Below are 24,237 nucleotides of genomic sequence, written 5' to 3'. Positions count from 1 at the left end.
CAGTGATATTTTAGTTACCTAGCACATGGGTAGGAACTCATTAAATAACTATGAAATAAATAACTGAAAGAAAAAACACAAAATACGTTACAGTGTTCATCTGTACAGAACAGGGCCTTCCCTACTTCACGGTGTGTGAAGCTATCCCAGCTGTCACGCTCGTCAGAGTGAACAACTGCTCAAGAGCCGGGCCGGCAGTCAGCTCGGAGACGGCGCCCCTACTGCTCGTGTCACGACCCAATTTCAGTGCAGCCCTGACTCTCAAAGTGGCGTAATTTAAATCTGCAGCCACAGTTTGAGGCCATCCAGAGAGAAAGCATGGAGCCTGGCATTACCTGTACGTGTCCAGGCAGGCATCTTTATACAATAGCACATGTTAACGTAAGATGTTTTCCCCACAGTTCATGACAGTCTCTAGCAGAGCGTAGAAGCACGCCCCAAAGTTCGTAAGTTCACCACCATGGTATAAACGTCTAGTGGGGGCTCCAGTTCTCTGCTTCTCAAAAGCAAAAACCAGATTCAGACATGAGCATAGGGAAAGGCCAACAGGACTGGGAAGGCAGCTCTTCCTTTTTAACTGAGGGAAGTCAGCATCTTCTTCACCCTGTAAGTCTGTTTTAGGAGAGAATACAAGATACCATATACTAATTTTAGGCTGTGTTATTTGCCATCCAAAGTGTTTATAATTTGACAAGAGTTTCTTTTAATCATTTTTAAACAGAGTCAATAACTCCTTAAAATATTATCATCTTATTGAAGAATCCTTCAATAAAAGCCCATTACTTTTCATGATAGGCCTGATACTTAGTTCTACAGTTGACATTTAAAGTCTCTGAAATTAGCAAACACACACACATACACACACGTATTTTTAAACTACTGTTTAATTAGTTTTAAAGACACACAAATTAGAAAAAGACACTTATATGTAAGTTAAAAACATCTTTAAAATAGCAATAAGCCACCATGGCAGCTCTGAGGACACAGACCAGAACTGAGTGGTGATGGCGTGCGCACATCCCAGTGGAACCGACACAGTGGTAGTTTACATTTACATACAACGGGAACTAATTTATAGATCTGTTGAAAAATAACACTTCCTTAAAAAAATATTTTGGAGTAATAAAAACAAAAAGCACAGATCACCACGTTCTATTCTCACCCAGGGAAGGCAAATTGGGCACTGCCGACATCGGCGCCTGGAGCCACGCCCCTCCTGTCTGGGTAACAAATTTCTAAGCAGAGGGCAAGATACAGCTTTAGAGGAGGGCAGGAATGAAACCACACATTTTTACTCTGTTTGGAAAAGGATCTCCGGTTTCACCTGAATTATTTCACTTTCAGTCGTATTGTTTTCTATCGAGCGGCAGGAGAGAACAGGTGACAGAAAACAGAAGCCTGGGTTGGAGTACATTTGACTCCTTCTCCCTGGGCTATAAGGCCAGGAGCAAATACGCTTTGTTGACATATCTGTATATACAGAAACAAAAACACTTAAAATTGGGAAAGAGGAATATTTTTAAAGTCTGTCAAACTCCTTACATGTTTGTCTTTTAATGGTAAAGGACAAAAAGGAGTGTTAACAAATCAATTTCTCAAAGAAGTTACCCCCAAAAGAGAGTGGACAGGACACAGTCATTTCTGACTCCAGTACAAGGCAGCCAGTCACTGGTTCCATCTCGAATGTATTATTAAGAAAATGGTTGCTCATTCTACTGATGTTGCTCTGTAAGTTTTAGCTTTTCATTTTATTTCTACTTCTTTTTATAATAGCAAAATCTGATAAACATGACTGGAGAGATGGTTATGCATCACTGGGTCAGCTCAAGACACTGCTTTGCATGGATCTTTATGCTATTACTTATAGAACATATAGTCTTGGGGTTGTTTTTGTTCGCTTTATAAAAGGTATACTAAAAGAAGACAGTTATAATCCATTTTTAAAGGAAGACAAGTTAGCATAAAAATGTGTCTGTGGGGCTCCAGTTCAGAAAGTTTTCCCAGTCAATGACCAGTAGCGCTCGTCAATTCTTTGAGTTTGCATGTTAAAAACCCACTAAAATAAATATTATTTTCAAACATATAAAAACATTATTAAGAAGCCCACCAATTAAAATGTAACTGACTGCGTTCTCTGTACAAGAACCTCAAAAAGCAGTTTAGTCATTGATTATAAGAGCATTCCTACAAAATACCAATGTGGAAAATTTCATTTAAAATTTTCTTCTGTAATGAGTTTCTATAAATAGACTTGACTACAAGGTGCTGCAGAAAAACACTGTAGAGTCCCTCTACATGGTACTCTTTCAAATCTTACTATCAGAGTTCAATTTCCTTTTTAAATGCAAATCTCCTTCAGTATTAGGGGCAGCCACTGATAACCCACTTTTACTTTTAAGGAAGGGCTGCAGAAACCAGATCTTTTAGGATCTAAGATAAAGATGTCAACGATCAGCCATTCACTAAGTGTACACTGGATTAAGAGCAACAGTTTTATAAATTACTTGAGGGCAGTTAAGATCACATTTCACAGTGTTATTTAGAATTCTGCACCTATGTTAAATCTGATGTATTCAGTTTTGGCCAGGATGGACTATTAGCAGCTGAAAAAAACTCCTCAAAATACTGCTTTACATCTAAAACTGGACAAACCCTTCACTGACACAGCAACAATAGGCGCCATCTGGCACCATCATCCTTTCAGTTATAAAGTAGAACTCTTAAAAACAATTAACTAATAATTTTGAACAGTTTATAGTACAAACTGTTTGTTCCAGTAAGGAAACACAAAAGCATCAAAGTCCAGAGTTGATCATTAACACACAAAGTAAAATTTACAAAGTATTAATTTTAAATAGGAAAGATTTTTGTCATAAGTGTGGTCTAGTTCTTGAATAAAAGTATACATTTTCTAATTATTTTAATGGCTAAAACTTTAATTCAATTTTTCGGTAGTTTAAAATAAGGCATAACTAAATTAAAAATGCTTTAAATATCTTTGAATGAAATAATATTTGAAAAGTTCTAGGGTGGTACAGCCTGTCTAGTAAAGTGGGAAATTGGCATAAAGTATTTTCTAGCATGGATCTTCCTCAATTTTCCATAGCACAAACCAACCAAAAAGCAGAGCAAGCAGAAGGAAGATACGTTTTCTTCAGTAGAGACTATTTCAGTAGGAGTGATTCAGTTTAATGGCCATTATTCAGTGGAAATGGTATGCTGCCACACCTTCTGATTTAATAGACTGAAAGTTTTTCCTCTTGCCAAGAAAACCTTTTGAAAAGTCAGGGCCATGTACTGAAGTAATAAAAGTAATGACCATGACAACAGTTCTGGTTGTGAATCTGCCCTTCTCCCTGACTCTCAGAAATCTTGCTAACAGCTTCCCTTCATTACAAACGTAACTGGTCATAAGCTTTTGGAACTGACCCTTTGGTTCCTTATTAAAAACCTTTCACCTAGAGGTCAAGAGACTTGTCCAAGTCGTAAGGCTCATTAATGACTGAGCTCATTAATGACTGAGCCATTAATGGAGATCCCGGTCTCCTCCCAGGACAATCAGTGCTTCAATATGCGGTCCATTCACTTTTTAGAACCATTCTTTTATGGCAAATTTTTTTCAAAACTGGTATCTGTGGAAATCCTGTATGTGAATGTCACACATGAAGGGAATCAATAGAAAAAATACTTTTTACCCAAAAGTATGGTGGCAGCCTAAGTGGTGGCTGAACATTTTTGAAGCCAAATAAGTGTTTTCCATTATGCTGGACATTTTAGAAGCTAAATAAATTTCCCCAGTTACCCTGAGTTCCAATAAAAATGCTTATTCTAAACACCAAGAATAAGCCACTTTTACAATGGTGACAGCTGAGATACACCAAGTTAAATTGGCTGTAATTATTTCAAGAAAATGAAATTGAGGGAAGAACTATTTTTGTTCATTTTTTTTCCCTGAGTAGTATAGTAATTAATAAAACTATAAATATGATGTTGATTGATCATCTCTGGAGTGGTCTCATGACAACAGAAGAGTGGAGAAATAATAGAAATATGCACTGAATCCTATTCTGTTCATCAAAACAAAGCAAGTACATATAACAATGAATCTTTTCCTACTTAACAGTAGTAGAGATATATATCAATTTTCAATTCCTCTACCATAAACTATTAATAAGTGTATTAATCTTTGTAACACTCTAAGCAGAAATATTCAGTTTATAATAAAAAGCACATAAAGTTTATTTTCTCCTTAGAAAAGTCGAGAATCAGATTCCTTTAGTTTTTCTTCTAGGTTACACACTTATCATTAAAATTCTCTAAAATAAGAGAAAAGCTATTCAAAAACTACATACAAACTAGATCCAGAGGGATGAAAATCAGTCAAACTGTATACATTATGGATTATCTTCAAAGTAACTGGAAAATTCATCAATCACCTTGCCTTCTGGATGGTAATCCTATTGAATATAATAACAGTGACTTTAGGTTTACATGCTAAGAAAGTAAACAGTCAGGTAACAGAAATAAATGGTGACTGGAAATAGCTAGACAGGGGAACAAAAAGAAGTTCTTTAATAGCTTTCTCTTTTTCACTTACGACATGCCTAGACTTGTCTTGTACTCAAATTTTGTGTACTTAATAGTGTTCAGATTCTCTGCATTAATTAACTGACATTTTTGGGGGCAGATGCTTTCCATGATTATTCTTTTCTATCCTCTCCCACACACAGCTACCTTAATTTTGATGCGTGGGAAAAGAGAAATTTATTTAGCTATGTATCCTTTCCTGGGAGGTAATAGGGCATGGCTAACCTCACCAGGTGGAAAAAATTTACCTTAGAAAAGTAAAAACATTTCATATAAACAAAGACTAGGAGATTTCCAAAGTTCTAAAATGATATATTGACATTTTGCTGATTAAGAGTCAAAAGTTCCAAGAACATTTGCTTTTCCTTTCTGCTTCAAATGAAATACTACATATATAGCTTAGATCATATAGTTGTTCTGTCCTTAATTTCATTTGCAAATTATTAATGACAACAATTTAAAAAAAAAGAAAGACTCACCATAAATAGACAATTTGCATTTCATTAAAAAATGTAAGGCAAAAAGAAAAGTCCATAAAAGATTAGTCAAATGCAGGGGAAGTCAGAAGGCCCTGCCTACCCCTCTCTCTCACAGCTCGGGATTTAGGATGTAGGGCCAGGTCCCTAATGCCGGGCTGGTCTCATCCCACTCTGCTGCTGTCAACTACTGCAGCCATCACAGGGCTCTCTGGGATTAAAGGGGATACCCAGTAATTTGAAAATGAGATTAATTATGGCAAAAAATTCCCGTAAGATAAAAGCACATTTTTCTACTTAAAGAATCTAAAACTCATCAACAAGAGTTAACAGCAAAATTTTAATGAGAGAATTTAAGAGTTTGGAAACTGTATTATTCTCTAAAAATGTGGCTCAGACTCAGTGACTTTAAATTTTAATTTCCCTAAAACTATCCTAAATAGGAATTAAACTGCAAAGGACAACAAAGTGATTATCCCAGTAGTAACCTTACTCAGTGATTTCTCTCTTAACCTTCAAGCAATCTACCACTAATATTTTCACAGTCCTTTTATAATTCTATATAATTTATACTTGATAAATTTTACTTAAAAGCCCACCACATTAAAAACTTATTAAACTTTTATGTCTTACATAATTACAAGGAATGCAGATAAATAAGGGTGAAAAGCACTTCTACTGAGCACCTGGGCCCTGCCCTGTGCCCCGTGCCCTGCTACAGCCGGCTCGGCTCCAGCTCCAGCTCATTCCTGCCCTTCTTCCTTCCTTCCTTCATCATCCTCCCTCTTTTAAGAAAATAAGCTTAAAATATCGCATTACCAAACTTTCTTTCTGATTAAGAAATTTTTCCTGGAAAGGCTCTCTGACACAAGGTAATTAAGCTCTCCAGGAAAATAAGCTACCTATAATTTGGCATCCATTGCTGTTTAGTCTCGCCACTTACTGCAGTCATTTGAGATACTTAAAGAAAACCCTTCAAATACTGAGATGTTTATTGCATTTTTGAGGTATCCACAATCTTAAACTGTGTTTCAAATTTCCCCAGAATTCCTTTGCAGCACACAACACTGGATACTGAAGTAGCATTCTGACAATATTACACTTGAAAATACCTTCTAGGAACAATATTTTAGGAAATTAAGGCAAGACATTCGTTTAGAAAAGTTAATTTCCCTCAGTCATTCAGACTGACACAATTCTTGGTCCACCTCTTCAGTACCTGGGGGTACGCAATGCACAGTCAGCAGCAGGGCACACATATGACCCTCTGGACATATGCTGAGGTCCTGAGCGGCCACTGGAATAGTGGACATCTTTTTCTATAAGGCGTGGCTCGCAGGGACAGGCGTGGGAGGGGATAGTTCATTCATTTTCCAATCTGGTATGCAGGAAATCACCCATCTATAGCTGTCCCATTTCCCCCCACTCAATCTCTTTTCAAACAAACATAAACCCCTGGAAAAGGTGCTAAGATTGGTTTCTGTTAACATACAAAAAATAGCCATCAGAGTGTTTTCCCCATCATTGCTTTAATGATGAATGTCTAGAGGCTATTTCTTGATTCTGATTGCAAACACTGTTTGCTGTGGAAAAATTATTCTGTCCCAAAGAATTCTCTCTTTCATCTAGCTTTTTGGATCTTGACAGCTGAATATTTTCATGTGTATTCTTTCCTCTTTGGGCTTTTTTTACTGGCAACAGTAGTAATAGTAAGATACCAACGATGTGAAGGGAGTAATGCCAGGAGCTGAAAAAAAGGGGGAAAGTTTCCTTTGTTCAAATTTGGCAAGTAACAATCCTTAGTAACTACATACTTGTCACAATGTCACATGTCCCACTTAGGATGTGTACACATTATCTTTTATTCCCAACCCCACCCTCACCCTTCCCAGATGAAAGTCTATGCCAGTGTATGCCAATGGGTATTCATAAAGCACTGCATAAGCCGAGGCCCGCTTCTTAGAAGCATGATACCAGATACCACATGACATGTTTTTTAAGGGTCATAAGGCCATGGCTAAACAGAACAAAAACAAAGGGGTATTGATTAGTAGCTACAGCGATCTGAAAATAATCTCTCAGATCCACAGGATCAAATACTGAGCAGATAGACAGAATGCAGGGGTCATAAAGCCTTTTAATATGCTGGAATCCCCTGCTATCTACCGCCCTTAATTAAGTAACAAATATTCCAATGATGTGAGTAATAAACAAGTACTATTGCTTCTTGATGTTACCGTCACAAAATAAAGGTCTTATTATGAAAAATATTATTAGCAGTATCATTCCCCAAATTAAATATAAACAAAATGTGACCCGGACTGCTTCAACAGCTATAAGCTCAAGTGACTGTGGGCAGAGTACCTGAGGTAGCAACTCCAAGTAATGGCTCAAGCATGTTTAAAAACATGTAATAATTTTGTTAAAATTTTAATTTTACCAGGAGTTATTTAATGTCTTCTTGTATTACTGTCATATTCACTTCAACAATTTTTGACCACATGCTCTGTGCTGTCATTCTAAATGCTAGGAAAATGAAGAGTTTACTTAGGAATAAAGTTTTGATCTCAAGGATATCACTAATATGGGGCAGTGGCATTTGGTGGAGGAGGGAGAAGAGGTAAACATAAAATATGGAATTCAGGATAATTTCTATCATACAGAGATGACAAAGAACCAATGAAGTGGAAACAAACGCAGAGAACATGAAAACTGAAGAAAACAAAACTTTCTTTTGATTAAAGAAATTAAATTAAGAACATTAATAATTCCTTGTAAAGAACAAGCTATACCTTTTTTTTTAAAACTGCTTCATCATATTCTTTACTGTTCATCCTGTTTAAGATTTTCCTTTCCTTTTTGGAGTTGGCAGTCTAAACTCTTGGCACATGGACTTTACCAACAGTTAGTTACTCATGACTGTCAGAAGGCATATTTTACTTCCACTCCCCAAAATATCCCCAGTGACTCCTAAGCTTCTGCTTTAACACGTGAACTCCTACACCTTGACACTAAACAGAAGTGGGCAAACTATGGCCATGGGCAAGACTAGCCTGATGTCTCTTTTTAAACTGAAGTATAACTGTCATGTAACATCATATTAGTGTCAGGTGTACATTATGATTCAATATATGTATGTCTGTGAGATGATCACCACAATAAATCTGGTTAACACCCAAATGTAGAAGGAACAACTACACCTTCTAGTTAAACCTCTGGAAGATCTGAGGCAGTGGTTACCCAGCTGAAAGTTCTCTGCCTAAACCACAGTCTCATCTGAGGGCTGGGCGGTGTGAGTCACTCCATAAAGAACTTGAGGCTGCTTGGCTTAAGATTAAAAAGTAATGGATAATGCACTTAACTGCAGGAAAAAAGGCTATGGTACCATTTTCCTATTCTACCCAACAGCAAGCAACTTTCTTTTAAAAATAAAATTATTCCCACTAGAATATTTTTAAGAGTAACACTTACCTGTAGAACATGAATGATGGTTTTATAGAAAGAAGTACAAATGGCACAACTGTGTAACTTATTGCTATTTGAGTTGCTATCCATGTTATAACATCATACAATAACTTAAGGTGGGGAGGTTCGATGAAATAATGTCTAAAGTTATTTCTCATCTGAAATAAAGAAATAAAAATATTTGCTTTATTTTTAACATTGCTTATAAAATTACCCTGACTTTATCAACTGTCTCAAGGCTACAGAGTACATGAAACTCTCATTCATTGCTGGTGGCAGTCTAAGATGATTCTACGACTACGGAAAAGATGGTTCAGAAAAACAACAACACATGACTGTATAAAAAATACCAAGAAAGCATGATAAAGCACCCAGGCAAAATGTGTGACTCTGTGCAAAGGGCAGAACTCCATTGCAACTTTTCTGTAGATGTGAAGTTGTATTAAAATTTAAGATTAAAAACAAAAAGTTAAAAGTAACTGCGAGTACCTTAAATCATATGTGGTAAGCTTTAGCATAGTTTAACCTATTTTCAGGGTTTTTTCTGCCACTGTGAAATGAGACATGCTTCCCCTTCCTGAACCTCTGCGTTTGTGAATGACGGGTGGGTATTACATGCTGAGCTTAGGCCAGGCAGCACTTAATAAAAGGAGCGGCAGTTGTGTACATTATCCATTTGTTAATGGAAGCTAGGAAGAGCTTCTCAAGAAAGGGGTTTTCTAATAACAACTGATATTTTCTTAGCTTCCAAAAAGTGAAAACATTTCAGTTTTGAAACATGCAAACTTAACCCAGCACTATTTTCTTTTTTCTATTGTGTTCCTTGCTTTTCTGGTCTAACATGTTTATAAGGGAAATGCAGCTCTGCCATGAGACACCACAGTTTTCCTGAGGTGACCCGGGGCATGGTTATGGCTCTTCCCGACAGACCATTGTTCTTCATGCCAGAGCCGAAACCCAGCTCCTCCCACTGCGCAGCAGCGACCTGCTCTCCTTCCCCCCTTCTGTTCACCATGGCAAATTGTTTTCCTGTCGCCTGGCTTTGAGCATGATACTCCCATTCTGGGAAACCTCACCTGACTCCCTGACATGAGGACAGAATCAGCATCAGGCTCTTTCCTAGTGTGTCCTGCAAGTGCTCCTATTACTGCCCTGCTTCCGCCAGTCTCCGCCCTGCTTAGTCTTTCTGGAATTATTCACTATTTATGCATACAGGAAGTCTCTGCTTCAACCAGATTTACTTGTCATTCCCAAATACACCATGCACTTTCAAACTTGGCTTTGCTAATGTCATTTCCATACCCAGGATGCCATTTTCTCTATTACACTTCACTCACTATTGAAAATAACTTTCATCTTTCAAAGCCTAAATCCAACCTGACTTCTTAATGAGGCCACCTCTAGTCAACCCAATCGAAAGGGATTTCTTTCACCTCTGAACACCTCAGGTACTATCTATAAAACCCATGGAATCCATCATATATGCCTTGTGGTGTACACACACACACACACACACTTGTATGCCCCTAGACCACAAAACATCAGAAGGTAGAGCCACTAGTTAATACTTCCTGGTATTTCCTTCAAACACCCCCAAGATACCTTAGAATTGAGTAAATACCTGCTAGTTTGCTAAATGAAGCCTTCTCACCTGTTGGTGCCTTAACAAGCTTGTTCAAACTTATTCATGTCACTTTCCTCTGACTGACTTTCAAGGACCTAACACTAAATTGTCATTCTTTGCCCACTCATGTCACCAACCTAATTTCTCCATTGTTTTCCAAAACATTACTCCAGGTCCCAACCTAGCAAATACTGTGAAGAACTGTGCCCTGCTTCTACTGTGGTGCCTGCCACCAGGAGCAGCCCACCCACGGGATCCAGGCCCATCCATACTCCACTCCGCATCCAAATGAGGACTCAAAGGATACAGCTTTCCACAAACATTTCTGAAATGAATGTAGCTGTCTGATCATCTTTTAACTCAGTTTTTTGCTCTCCTTCAGAAAATTCTGTGGAGAGAGTGAACACTTGGTGTTGCTCCTGTGTGCCGGGTGGCCTCCTCAAAGGAGCCCCATGGGGCCCACGGGAGCACCAAACAGTGATGCCAGCCACACAGCTCACTCCAGCCAGAGTGGCCATGACCAGGGCCAAAGAAGGCAGGCCTGCCTTGTACAGGGGTTGTTCAGTCGGCCTTTCACACCAGGTCAGTGGACCGCCACTAGGGCATAAAACGACTTTCTGGATACTCACGGCTCGCGCCGCTAATGTCATCACCACTCCGGTCAGAAATGTCAGGTAGTACCCTGGGTACACCCCATGCCATATGGCAGACAGAATGAACGTCTGGATGGTTGGGCTCAAGGAGGCTCGCTCGTAACACACCCTGGAGACCACAGAAAACATGAGTGTCAAGAGGAGTGAGGAATCAAAGCCTATTAAGCCCACAATGGTCATTCTTTCACTACCTCACAGGATTTAGGGTAACCAGGAAACCTACAACTTGTCGTAGGCAGTAACTTGATCTGTGACTTTAGGGAGGTGAAAGCTATTGTGTCACATTTATGGAAATAAACTTAATTTCCATCTTTTTCCTGGTATATATAATAGGTTAAATGGCTGTTTCTAGAGTTTGGGACTCTGTACTATATACAAAAACTCCTTTACCATAAAGCCATTGTTGTTACTGGGCAGTGGTCCTTGTCTTTTATAAGGACACAATTCAGTGGAGAGACCCGACAGAGAGTTAAAGCCACAGGAGGTTTTTATTTAGCAAAGTGAAAGGAACTTGGCTCCAGAGACAGGGGAGCTGGCTGACTCCCAGGGTGGGTCGCCACCTGCAGGGTTTTACACTGTGTCTTTAAGAGGTTTTCCGTGGTTCCTGCCCTCCTGTTCTGTCATTCCCACGTGATCTTTGGGATCGCTCCTGCTCCCTCCCCTTCAGCCTCCCTTCACAAGTATGTGTTCATTATTGTTTCCATGAGCGTCGAAGAGAAACTACTCATAGAGGGGTCAAAGCTGCAATGTAAGTTATGTCATAATATTATGATGGCCTCAGGGTCTTAGCAACAAGGTCCTCCTCAAGTGCGTATGTTCTAAAGTCAGGAAGGTCCCAGTGACCCCTATCTTTTTCTTATTAGTCTGCACTGAACCATGAAAGGGGCTGTTCTAAGGGAGACAGGGAAGCCTCTGGGTGGGACTGGGGGGAGACTGGGTGGTCTGCCACCCTCCTTTCTCCCCTCTGGCTCTGGGATAACTGCCTATTCGAACAATTTTTATTTCACATTATTTTATATTCTTTAATAACATTAAGACCTTTCAACTGATCTAATAAGACTACTCTTTCTGGCAAGTGTGCTGTGCTTGGTCTAAAGTTTCCTGTAACAGAGTAGAGAACTCAGATGAAAGTAAGAGTTTCCTAAGGTATCAAATTTAAAATATAACAACAAAAATAATACAACAGATTAGCTCAGAAAATCTGCAGCCCCTGGGGAGGCTGCAAGGCACCATGAAGTGATGATAATATATTTTGGATAACTCAAGGGATGAAGATATTCAACTTCTTATAAATGAGGGATGTTAGGGACATCTGCTTTACACAGAATGGTGCTTAGAGCCCTATTGTTAGAGGGGCAATTATTTTTAATGAAATAAACCCACCACAGGGCAATGTGTCCCACTGGGGGCAATGAGACAGAATCGCCGGAGTTTCTGTCCATGTCTAACTCCATCTTTCATGAATATTGCTCTGCCTGGGCTGCCTTTACCTTCCCCTGTCCATGTGACAAAACTCCGGTCTAACAAGCACAAGCCCCTCTTTTCCCCTTGTGCCCACACTTCCTGTTCACTGTCAGCACCCTCACTACAGGGCACAGCATGTGGAAGTCACACTCCTGGGTCTTCAACAAGACTATAAACTCTTTGCAGGGGGCTGGGTTTTCTGTTTGACTCATCTATATATTCTGTGCCTAACACAGAAAAAACTCTTGAATTGAAATATTTTACAACTGGAACTGTTCTGGAAAACCTAGGACATATGCATAGTGGTTGTGTAGTCACTTTTTTTGTTCAACCAAACCTCCAATGAATAAGAGCAGCAGAAGACACTGGTGATGTCAGACCTTGGTAGATGCCTTTAAGGGGGGCTGGGAGGACAATGATAGCCACATTCATGACTCAAGCCAAGGCAGGTCTCAGATTTGACAGTACCTTTGCTCTGGAAGATGTTAACAGTATTTCCTGGTTACCACCAAGATCACAATGTCACTCAACACACTTAATTTAATCAAGAATCTGAGCTTGGTGAGCACAACCTCCAGTATCAGATGCCAGAGCACAGCCAGAGATTGTTCTTGAAGAAACATACCTTTTGAGCCAAAGAGCTGTCTGAATATTCCAATTATCAAGAAACATCTTGAAACTTGTTGACATCTAAAAAACAAAGGAACTTTTTTCTTTGGCCAACCAAATAATGAAGCTTAAATAGAAGTAATAATGTTTTATTGTGCTAAAAAGAAACTACAAGCCAATGATGGCAGTGTACTGATTTTTCTCCTTAATATTACTTTTCCAATACAGTAACATCATTCTAGAAAAGGAGTTAATTTATTGTAGGAACATCTACAAAATAAAGGGATTATCAGTCACCATTTTGTCCTATAGATGTTAATAATACAGGGGTTGTTATGGAATTGTCCCACAGAAATTCTGGACAGTTACATAAATGACCTTGCAGTGACCTTGCAGTGACACGTTCACTGGGGACTAGGCACCCCCATAAGCTGCAGTCTCTTCGTTCCCTCCCCTCCATCCCTGTCAGCCTGCTACTTAGAATCCGGGCCCCCTTCCTACCTTTCCACTCAAGCTTCTCCCGTGAAGCCACCTCCACGAGCCTCTGGTCTCCTGGCCTCGATTCCTCCCTAAATCACTATCTCCTCCCTGGTCTTCACTTTCTTCTCACCCCTCGGATTCTGTGGTCCATTACTTATTACTGTCGTCAAAATCCTGTTCCTGTGAACTGGCCTGCCTATTAAAATCCTAGCCCCAGGTCAACTGTCCTGTCCATCTTTCTTACTCGGAACATCTGGCGTTGTTACACAAACACACGAGACCTCTGCCATGCGTCCACGGTTAACACTGCTGACCATTCCTTCCTGCAGAAAAATGAACTCCCTTCTTTTTTCTTTACTTTTCCTCATACCATGTGTTCCCAACAGGGGCAATGTTGCCCCCAAGAAGATGAAAACTGGCTCTTAGGGGGCAAAAACATGTTACTCTTTTTATGCATAAAACATATGTATACAAATGGCACATGAGCAGATACACTGAACATCTTGGGACTAAATTTCATGGCAGGACATCATCTGTGTTAACCATGGGTTTATGGCAAAGGTCTCATGCTGTGTGATACTCTGCAGAAGCCACAGGGAAGATGGGCAGTACGGTTGACTCAGGGCTAGAATTTTGACAGGTAGGCAAATTAAAAGGAAAAGGACTTTGACACTTTGACGACAGTAGTAAATAATGGACCACAGAAAAAAAAAGTGTCTCAAAAGCCTCCTTTAGGGTGGCAATAATGAGCAAATGGTTAGAAAACACTATCACATATTCATTACTCAATTTCCACAATTATCAGTTTTGTCCTCCCCTTTCCCATTTTCATTACGGACATGGCTAAGAGTATTTCAAAGCAAATACCAGATATTTTATTTCACCTGTAAATAGCTCACAATTTAAGCAATAAATAAGGAATTTTAAAAAACCATGATTGCACCTAATAAAATTTATTATTACTCCTCAACATAAGCTGATACCATTTTCGTACTCAATTGGCCTCACTTTCCCATGCCACTTATTTACTGAAAACACCTGGGTCGTCTGTCTGGTAAAATTTTCCACTTCTGGATCTGGTGTTTAACTTACATTTCTAGACTCCACATTCCCTCTAAATTTAGAAAGACCTAGACACCTGATCAGGCTCTGTCTTGGCTCAAGGCACTTGAGAGATGGCATCGTATCTGTGGGCACTTAATGACTGTGCCCCTCTGAGCGATGCTGAAGTTCATCGGTGGGTCCAGCCTGATCCACTCACCGTAAAGCTCTCTGCCAACCTCTCACCTAAACTGTTGGTGATTTCTACCACTGACATAACCCTTTTCACGGGCTTGCAAAGCAAGGCCACTCTTAGTCTCCTTCTTCCCTCCTGAGTGGCACCCTCTGCCCATCCTGCCAGTACGGGGGCTCCTCTGCTTCGCTTCTCATTCCCTCAGTGCTCTCTCAGGGCTACTCTTGGGGTTTCTTCCAAAACTTGAAATGCTACATGCTGACAGTTCTCAAATTACCATCTTGAGCTCAGATGCTTCACCTGGTATCAGGTCATTTATTTGCCTACTGGACAACCTGGTTAGGTCAGAAATTTGAACACATTATCTTTCCCTTCAAACCTTTGTCCTTACGTCAGTGACAGACATCAACACAAACCTAGCTGTTTAAACCAGACATCTGCACAGGATTCATAACTCATTCTCTTCTGCTGATTCCAACTGTCACCAGGTTCTGCTGAGTCTCCTAAACAGACCTCTAACATGTTCATGTCTGTCCAGCCCCATGTCATGACCCTGGTTTAGGTCACCATCACTTAACACAACGCCCTCCTAACAAGTCACTGTCTCACGAGGGCAACACATTCTACCTGATGCAGCAGGATCCTTCTCAACACTTCACCTGCTGGCTTTCAGCTTATCAAGTGTTCCACGGCTCGTATAAAAGAGTTCAAGACTCTTAATAAGGCTTCTGAGACTGCCTTGGCCTGGCCTCTACTTCTCATCTGTCACCGCTCTCTATGCTGTGCACAACATGAGCCGCATGCCCTGACTCACTCCTTCTCCTTGGGGTGCCTGGTAGCTCCTACTTACCGTTTAGGACTCAAGACATTACTTCCTTCAAGACCCCTTTTCTGAGCCACTTTATCTATAGTGGATCCCTATCTTACAAGTATGCACATACCCTGCACCTCTTTGATCATAACCTATCTTTCTGTACCCCTGTAACCCCCACTGATTAAAGCTCCATCAGGGCCCAGATTGTACCCATCTCATTAATTGGATCCGTAGTATCTGGGGTACATGGTTGATGACCAATAAATATTGATTGAATGGAAAGGTGAGTATTATTACTAGAAATCCTTCAATACTACTCTTGGGTCATCACATCAAAGCCTATGAAAGCAAATTATGGTACTTAAAGTATCACATGGCAGCTAACTCCTTAATGATTTACTAACCTCTATTTGCTGAATTCTCAAATTGGAGATCAGGTCCCAACGAGCTGCTCCATTTTTGTCATATCCTCTGAAGCCAAAGCCTGCAGCATTATTAATAGCATCAGCTGCAGTGAACAAAGCAAATAAAGAGTATTAAGAACATATGTAATAACCTACCTTGTTCTCCCAGATATGTATCATATAATGATCTTTTAAACAGTGAAAGTAGATTTAGTCTCATTTTTATCTGATATAATAAAATGGGCCTTAATACAGTTTGTAGGATGTCCTCGTGGCCATTGGAAATTTAGGAGATGCGCTGTAAGGTTTGTTTCTCCTATCCAGATGATTCCAACTTTTCTAACTGGCCTTTATATAGCCTCAGGAGGGTACTCTCGTGGCTAGCTACAGGGTAAGATACACTTCAACCCGTTAACGGAAATGTCTACTTACACTTTACTTACCTAATGTCCAAGCAAAATAGTATTTGGGTCTGGCAGCTAAGAGAGAGACGTACAGGTAGATAATCTTGGTTGGCCAGGAAGCTGTAGCTTGAAAATGCTCATCAATGTTATACTCTACAGGTAATGTTTTAGAGATGGTCAAGTGGAACAATAGGGAAAGTCCACAGACTAAGAGCTTCTGAGTGACTGCCATCTGCAAGTACAAGACCAGACTTCACAAACTTCATCTCCACTCCTCTTAATTCATTTTATGTGTTAGTACGAGATTATTCTTCCTGAATGTAGCATTTGCCCTGTGACTCTCCTTCCTATTCAAAGTCATAAACTACACTGTGTTCAGCATGTGAGGCCCTCCGCGGTCTCACATGTGAACATTTCCAGCCTTGTTGTTAATACAGCCTTTGGGTTATGGCTCAAATCACTGTAGAGACCTCAGTTTGTGTTTTCAGAACTTACAGTAAAAAAAAAAAAAAAGAAAGAAAAGATCTAACAGTGAGCACAGGTACACAAAGATGTTACCAATAAATTTTGGTAGTGGACTTTATAGGGCTATACACACAATCAGCTTATTTTTCCCATTGTGCTTTTTCTTATTTTCCAAATTCTAGGTCTTTCATGGGAATTACTTTTACAATAAACAAAATAAACATTTCTTCAAATCTGAAAGTTCTTTAATGCAATTTTGTTCAAGAATGATAAAACCAAAAAGGCTACACACCTGAGAAATCTACAAGATCTGCAGAAGAGACACTGACAGGAGAGAGAGGGGTCCCTTCCTCTCAGCTGGTAAGGCTAAACCACCTGGAAAGAACCAGACTCCTAGTTTTATCACGTGTTTAGTAAGCCAGAATATTTCAATCTGGTTCAATATAAAGGAGGCGGTACTGGCTAGCAAGGCAAAGAAACAAAGGGCTGGACCCAAACGAAGCGATGTTAACAAAGTATTTGGACGTAGTGTCCTGCATGATAATCAAATAATATTAAAATTAACTAAGGTAACTTGCAAATGAACACCTACATTTAAGGCTTTCTGTAACTGTGCCAAAAGGATGGCTCAAAGGCAAGAGTCAGAGCACATGCCCATCCTCTGCACTCCCGAGAAAACTTGATCTTACTCTCAGGTGCCCTTGTTCACAGGTGCCGAAAGTCCAAGGACGCTGTGCTGCACTGTTCTTAATCTCATTTTCCTGGTTGTCTTTTAAAGCTTTCTCCAGCAAAATAGGGCTACTTTTTCTTCACCCCTCCCCAAAATATCTAACCTATATGTTTGAATAGAAAGAGATTTTACACAGGTAAAGAAAAATCATACTTACAAATGAAGTGAGGCGAAACCAACAGCCTCATACATTAACCTGAAAATCAGGTGTACCATCTTTGCGACAGAATGACAAACACTGAGGCCATTAGACTACATACATGGTTTCCCGGTCTCAGTTTAAAACAAAAGTAAAAAAAAAAGAAAAAATCTAACAGTGAGCACAGGTACACAAAGATGTTAGTAACAAACAAAACTGAGGTAACAAACACCTGACCTGAACCACCAGGTGGCGCACACACCAGGGAGAACCCCCCCCAAAAGGCCCAGCCCAAGTGGGATCCTGGGAAGGAAGGAGGGCCTAACACTGGGGAGCCAGGTGTAACTCCCCTGATTCCCACAGCCTCTCTACCCCTCCACCATTCTAGCAGGAGGGCAGACGTTAATTCTCAGAGAAGCCTAATCAGAGAAGATCCAGGCTGAGGGAAGAGTCCACAGAGGGGCTAGGTTAAATGATGGCATGAAAATGTGGAGACCAGGGAGGAGGTCTGCACCCTGAGAGACAAAATCCTCAGCCCCTTGCCCTGCCCAGCCCCAGCGACCAGCACTCAAGTCTGTGCACCCAGAGGCAGAAGACTAGGGGACCCTTTGTTCAAGAAACCAAACGGCCCAGAGAAAAGACCTGCGGACAGCACAGCGGAGACCAACAGGAGCCAGGCCCCCTTCACCCACAGCAATGGAATGGACGCACCGAAGTCTAGTTCAAGACCACCTGTCACAGCCGAGGGAAGCGACACAGTTCATGCGATGTCATCACAAGCGATGTAACAGTTTCTATGGTGATTCACCTGAGACTGTGTGGATGAGGCCAACACCCTCAGGATGGCCAGAACAGGAGAGCGTGGATCCCTGACCCATGGAGCCATCATATTATCCACGGAGTGCTTACACTTGAGGCCATGTGAGAGAAAAATAAAATTCTACCTTGTTTAAGCCCCTGTTATTTTGGTCCTTGTTCCAGCAGCCAAACTTCTACCTTACCTAATGTAGAAAAAGTTAATTGGAAGGTCCCCAACAGAAGGGCTACTGGCTACCTGACTGTCCTACTTCAGATCCTAAGAGTTTACACAGCCCACTATGCACCGAGTTTCCAATGGCCTCTGAGTGATTTGTAAATAACTACCACTAACTACCACTATTTGACTGAGTGAACTATATCCATATGGAATTTAAATAAGAAGATATTAAAACAATGAGATAATATATTATTTGTCACTGTCAACAACCTCTGATTTATGATGTCAATAACCAAAAGAGGAAACTGACATTTTTTAAGCACAAGCCCCAAAAAGCTTCAGAGTGAGGTGCCAAAAGTAATATATAAATTTGTATTATTCTTTGATGGTTTGACTTACTACCGTTCACATGTTTGTAGCACTTGATATATTGCAAATACTTTACAAAATTATGTCCAGTATTGATTCCTGGGTTTTAATTCTCTTTCTAGTATTCCAGAATAAACTTCTGGGATCTGAAAGCCATCCATAATTATCTTTACTTTCTCTTAGGGTAGTGAGACCTCTAAAGGATTAAGTTGTCAGCCTGGGGACATAAAATAGTCAATGGAAGAGATCTGAATATACCAATTTGTAATCTGAAACTCAACCCAGTTGGATATGGCATGGACAAATTAACACGAACCAATAAAAGAAAGTATGAAGACAAAGCACCTTTTTGGTGTAAAACACAATGAGTCACATGGCAGAAAAGAGATAACATGGGAGCTTTTGTGAATGGAACACACCGTGTCATTCACTCTTCATGCAGAAAGAAAGGAGGTGTCCTTTCCTCCAAGCCCCATACTCAGAGAAAACACACTGGTCCCCTGTTCTGCCCCAGACTTTTTGATTTGCCTCTTTCTCATGAGACTTTCAGACTCCACCAGATCAAATCCAACAGAAATCTAGTGCACACAGCGTCTCACGGCCTTTCTTGGGAGCGCGGCATCTCAGCGGCTCCAGCTGTCCCAGCAGTTCAGAGGAAGTGAAGATGATGGCTTGGTTGTGAGGAAACTTACCAGACTTTGAAGCCAGACTGCCCAGGTCTGAATTCCAGTTCTCCTACTGCAGCCTGAAATTTTTTATCAGATTACTTAGCCTCAGCTTCCTTATCCATTAAATAGTGAGACTAAGAGCACCAGCCTTGTAAGAGCAGTGTTAGGGCTGAGATAACGGGTGAAGGGCTTAGGGCAGTGCGGGGCCGTGGGAAGTGCGAGCCAAGGATTAGTGATTATCTTTATTGTGGGGATTGGGAAAGGTTTCTTGGAAAAGGTGGTATTTGAGGTAGGCCTTTAAAGAGAGGTAAGACTTTAACTAGCAATGATCAGGAAAGGAGAGGGAAGGCAGGGGAGGAGAAGAGAACCCTGAGGTTGCTGGAACATAAGGTGTATAGGTAAGGAAAAGCCCGGAAAATAAGGCTGGACCAGGTCCATGAGAAGGGCCATCATGTGAAATACTCTGTAACTATAAAGCATTATTCTCACTTACAGAACTTAGCATAGTTTTTTAGGTAACCTAATTTTCTTTCTTTGATCAAGATTGTAGTTCTACTAGGCATCACTGCTAGATACCATGTGAAGAGTCATTTATTTTGAAAAATATTTTTAAAGAAATAGATGGGTAAACTCAAAACTTGAAAGCATTAGTATCTTTAAATAAACAAGACTGATCAATACAAGCTATAAAGGCTCCAGATAAATCACATGATCTTACATTTGGAGATGGCTCTGTTCTTTCATACAGTACTTCTTCTTTTCCATTTTCACCTGATTGTGTTGTATGATATGATCTGCCTTCAATGAAAGTAATGTAGTCTTTGTAAGAGCAGAGTGGGCCTGCCAGGATACCCATGAAGTTGCAGTTGTAACTTAAATACTCCAGTAGGCTTGGCATGCGCCTGCAATTAAAAAAAAACATGCAAGTTGTGAGATGTAACATAAGCTTTCAGAAAATTTGATAGGAATAATCATCTTCTGCTTCACTGCTCTTACCATTTCCAAAATAAAACAAGCCTCAATTTTCATTTGCCTTCATACAATAAGAATCTAAAAGACTTCAGAAGATTGGAGACTGACGAAAATTAGGCTTGGGGTGGATTGATTGTGCATTGAGCATTGACTCCCCTATACAGAATTTTATTGTTGTTAACAACCATTTGATCAATAAATATGAGAGATGCCCTCACAAAAAAAAAAAAAGTGCACACTTCCAATTGTAAAATAAATAAGTAACCGGGATGTAATGTATAGCATAAGGAATATAGTCAAAATATTGTTAACAACTTGGTATGGTGATAGCTGCTACCTAGAATTATCATGTATATAAATGTTGAATCACTGTGTTGTACACCTGAAACTACTGTAATACTGTGTGTCAACTACCCTTCAATAAAAAATAATTATCTACAAAAAAAAAAAAAAAGAATCTAAAAGATACATCCTGATATCATGGTATTCAACAATATTTTTGGATAAAAGAGTTTCTATACAGATCTTTATGAACACCATGAAGGGTTTCTACTTAACTCATGATGAAACAAACCTAACATGGACAAGATACGGCATAAAGAGCCAACTCTTACTGTTCAGTCATTCACTCATTTAACAAATCTGTGTGTGCTCAAATCCTATGTGCCAGCCCTTGATCTCCACGGCTGACATATAGCACAGTAAACAACAACAACAAAATCCTGTGTTTACAGAGCACATAAGAGTTGTAAAAAACAGATAACTAAAACATGCATAGAAAGTATTTTCAGAGGTGTTACAGAAGTACTACAAAGAAAAGGGGATATTTTATTATAGTAGTAAGAGGAGGGCTCTGACAGGTGACAATTGGGCAGTGACTGGACGGAAGTGAAGGAGGAAGCCCTGTGAGTGTCTGGGACAAGGATTCCAGGTAGAGGGAGCAATGGGTGCAAAATCCTTGAGCTATGGGGGCGCACCCGGCAGCAGGGAGCCCAAGGGGCTGGAGTGGACTAACCAGGGAAAAGAGACGGGAAAGTCAGAGAGACCCGAGGTGAGGTCACACAGGGCTTGCCTTCTAAGCCATAGGAATTTTGGATTTTATTCTGAAAGAGATAAAAAGTACAGTAGGGTTTTAAAAGACCTATGTTTTGAAAGAATCCCCCTAGCCTGTGTGGGGACAGGGGAGAGGCAGAAGCAGAAGAACCAGGAAGGAGCCCACCGGGACTTCCAGGCAGGAGGGGGATGCGGCGGAGAGCAGCAGGGTAGGCAGCATCTGCACATATTCTGGAAGGACTGCCCAGGGGGTTGCTGACAAACTGCATGGGGGTGGGAGAGAGGAATCCCGGATATCGTGCAGCATTTTTCATTCAACTGCTTTGAGGTCTGTCCAAAAGGCACACGGTGTCTTAACGTTAACTAATTATTCAAATTCTCAGTGTGGGTGACCAGGCAAAAAATGGTTAGCAACACAGGAGACTATTTCGACTACGTATATTATCATGTAAGTGAATGAGGAGTGGATGTCTATTTATTTTTTAGAACCAGCTCCATTTGTCAAGTTGGCCATTCACTGACAAATATAAACTAAAATAAACAACAGCTACGCTTGGGGGCAGTAAGCCGGTAAATGTTACAATCCTTCCTTCCTCTCCAACATGCGAAGTGGGCTCCTAAAAAACACAAACTCTTGGTGAATGAGAGAAGTTGACAGAACCCCCATATGTATTTGACAGTCAAAAAGAAAACAGTGTTTCCTGTCTACTTGACACTAGCTAGGTCGCCACTTAACCAAAACTCCTTTTTAGATTTTTACAGAATTATTTTTCTACATTTAAAAGTGTTTTGAACCTTAAGTATTTTCTGTGAGGGCTCAAAATCGGTGAGAGCAAAATGTTTCTGGCAGATTTTTTCTTACAGTTCTTTCTATGTAATGCTGAGACAGAATGCTTTCTCACTGCCTCAAACACTGGGGGAAGTGTCCTGCAATCAAAGTCACAAAAGAACTTCTTGTGCTCCAGCAACAGAGCTCCACTGTCAATACCAATTATTTCAAGCCCCAGAACAATGTCAGGTTATCAAGACGCAGCTCGGTCTTACCAAGTCAAACTATGTATCACAATTTGCAAGGACAGGAGATAACCTGAACCATGAAATTTGCTGAAGTAATTTCTGGCTCAAACGACAAGTCATTTTACATACTAAGCACATAACTAAATATTTGCTATTAAAATGAGAACTAAGTATAACTGTAATGCTTCGTTTATGATACTAAATGGAAGGTTCATTCTTTCATTCCATAAATATTTATTCGACATCAACTATGTGCTGCCCTAAGTTAGGGCTTCTCAAGCTAGCATTATATTTTTGGACAATAACTCTTCTCGTAGATCATCCTGGGCACCTGAGGATGTTTAGCATCCCTGGCCTCCACCCACTAGATGTTAGTAGCACCTCCTCCTCCACTGTGATGGCCAAAACCGTCTTCATTGTCAGACGTCAGGAGGTGGCGGGACAACACACAGCCCTCCTCAGTGGTGAACCGCTATCGAGGGGATGGGGATATAAAGACAAACAAGACGAAGTTGCGCCTTCATGGAGGGAGGGAGAGAGGGAGCAGGAGAGGGAGAGGACATGCAGCAGGGGAGGGAGACGGACGGTCAAAATGAACACATAGCGCCAGACAGGAATACATATTATGGAGAAAAGTAAAGCAGGGCCAGGGGACAGAGTGACACGGGGCAGGGAGGGGTTTCTGAAGGGAGGTCTGTGCAGAGGAGGGGAAGGAGCTACCAGCTCTGGCGGGCCTCTCGTGCAGTCCTGACAGGTTTGCTGGGAGAGCCACGACAGCAGACCAAGTAGGAGTCAAGCACACGATTTTCAGCGGTTGGGCCGAGGAGCAGGATTCAGCCAAGAAGATAGGGAGAAACAGCCAGGGAGCAGAGAGGAAACCGAAAGAGTGCACTCTCCTGGGGGAGAGGTAAAGGGGGGCCCAAAGGACTCAGTGGCTAACTGAATCAACGATGCCGAGAGGCTGGCTGACAATTAGATTGGTCAAGATTAAGGGCAACCTTAATGATGGTATCGGTGAAAGAATGCTATCAGACCAGTGGTGGGGACAGAACCCGGGCTGAGGAGGGATGGGCATGGGGGTGGGGACATGGCAGAGGGAGGGAGGTTTGGCTACTGGGAAGTCAGTCTCTCTAGGACAGGTCAGCCTTAGCCATCTGAGGGAAGTGTGTCTGCAGCAGAGGTGGCTCGAACCATGAAGGGTACAATTAAAAGGCACAAACCTTACAGCCAAACCTCTCTGTGATGGAGTCAGTTCTTCATCCTTTCGGAACATCCCTGAAAAATAAAAAAGGTACTTTGATCAATTATGATTTCCCCCCCAAAAAAGAATGGTATTTTTCCCATTCTCACTTTCATTCCTTTACTCATTTGAAATTTTTGCTGTAATCCCAATTTTGGTAAAATTAGTACAATTGGTTCCTTTTCAGTGCAATGCAGGCTCAGTCCTATCAAAGGACCATCATGAATTCCAACGCGTCTAATGTATAAGATAAATAACACATCAAGGGTCGAATTACTAATTTTCCTATTATTGGATGATTTAAATGACTAACACAAATACTGTGGGCCAGAAGCTCAACATACAGCAAGGAACGATTGCCTTGCTCCTACAAGACTCTAAGGGATAAAAACTG

At 40.7% G+C, this 24,237-nt stretch overlaps 1 protein-coding gene across 8 annotated transcripts in view; it reads right to left on the bottom strand.

Moving 5' to 3' along the window:
• Nucleotides 1–1,757: 1,757 nt before the first annotated feature.
• Nucleotides 1,758–24,237, bottom strand: part of MBOAT2 (membrane bound O-acyltransferase domain containing 2) — a 161,887-nt gene continuing 139,407 nt past the window's right edge. For all 8 annotated transcript variants that reach the window (XM_036881738.2, XM_036881743.2, XM_057497470.1 and 5 more), the window contains 8 exons: nucleotides 23,824–23,878; nucleotides 20,280–20,463; nucleotides 16,254–16,446; nucleotides 15,811–15,914; nucleotides 12,895–12,959; nucleotides 10,782–10,914; nucleotides 8,535–8,686; nucleotides 1,758–6,810 (listed from right to left, as the gene is read on the bottom strand). In XM_036881738.2, the coding sequence (XP_036737633.2) occupies nucleotides 6,585–6,810; nucleotides 8,535–8,686; nucleotides 10,782–10,914; nucleotides 12,895–12,959; nucleotides 15,811–15,914; nucleotides 16,254–16,446; nucleotides 20,280–20,463; nucleotides 23,824–23,878 (1,112 nt within the window). In that variant the 3' untranslated portion in view covers nucleotides 1,758–6,584. The remainder of the gene's footprint in view (nucleotides 6,811–8,534; nucleotides 8,687–10,781; nucleotides 10,915–12,894; nucleotides 12,960–15,810; nucleotides 15,915–16,253; nucleotides 16,447–20,279; nucleotides 20,464–23,823; nucleotides 23,879–24,237) is intronic.

Source organism: Manis pentadactyla, chromosome 2 (genome assembly GCF_030020395.1).
Source record: "Manis pentadactyla isolate mManPen7 chromosome 2, mManPen7.hap1, whole genome shotgun sequence".
In the NCBI taxonomy this organism is placed as follows: Eukaryota; Metazoa; Chordata; class Mammalia; order Pholidota; family Manidae; genus Manis; species Manis pentadactyla.
This window is presented reverse-complemented; position numbering and strand designations above follow the sequence as displayed.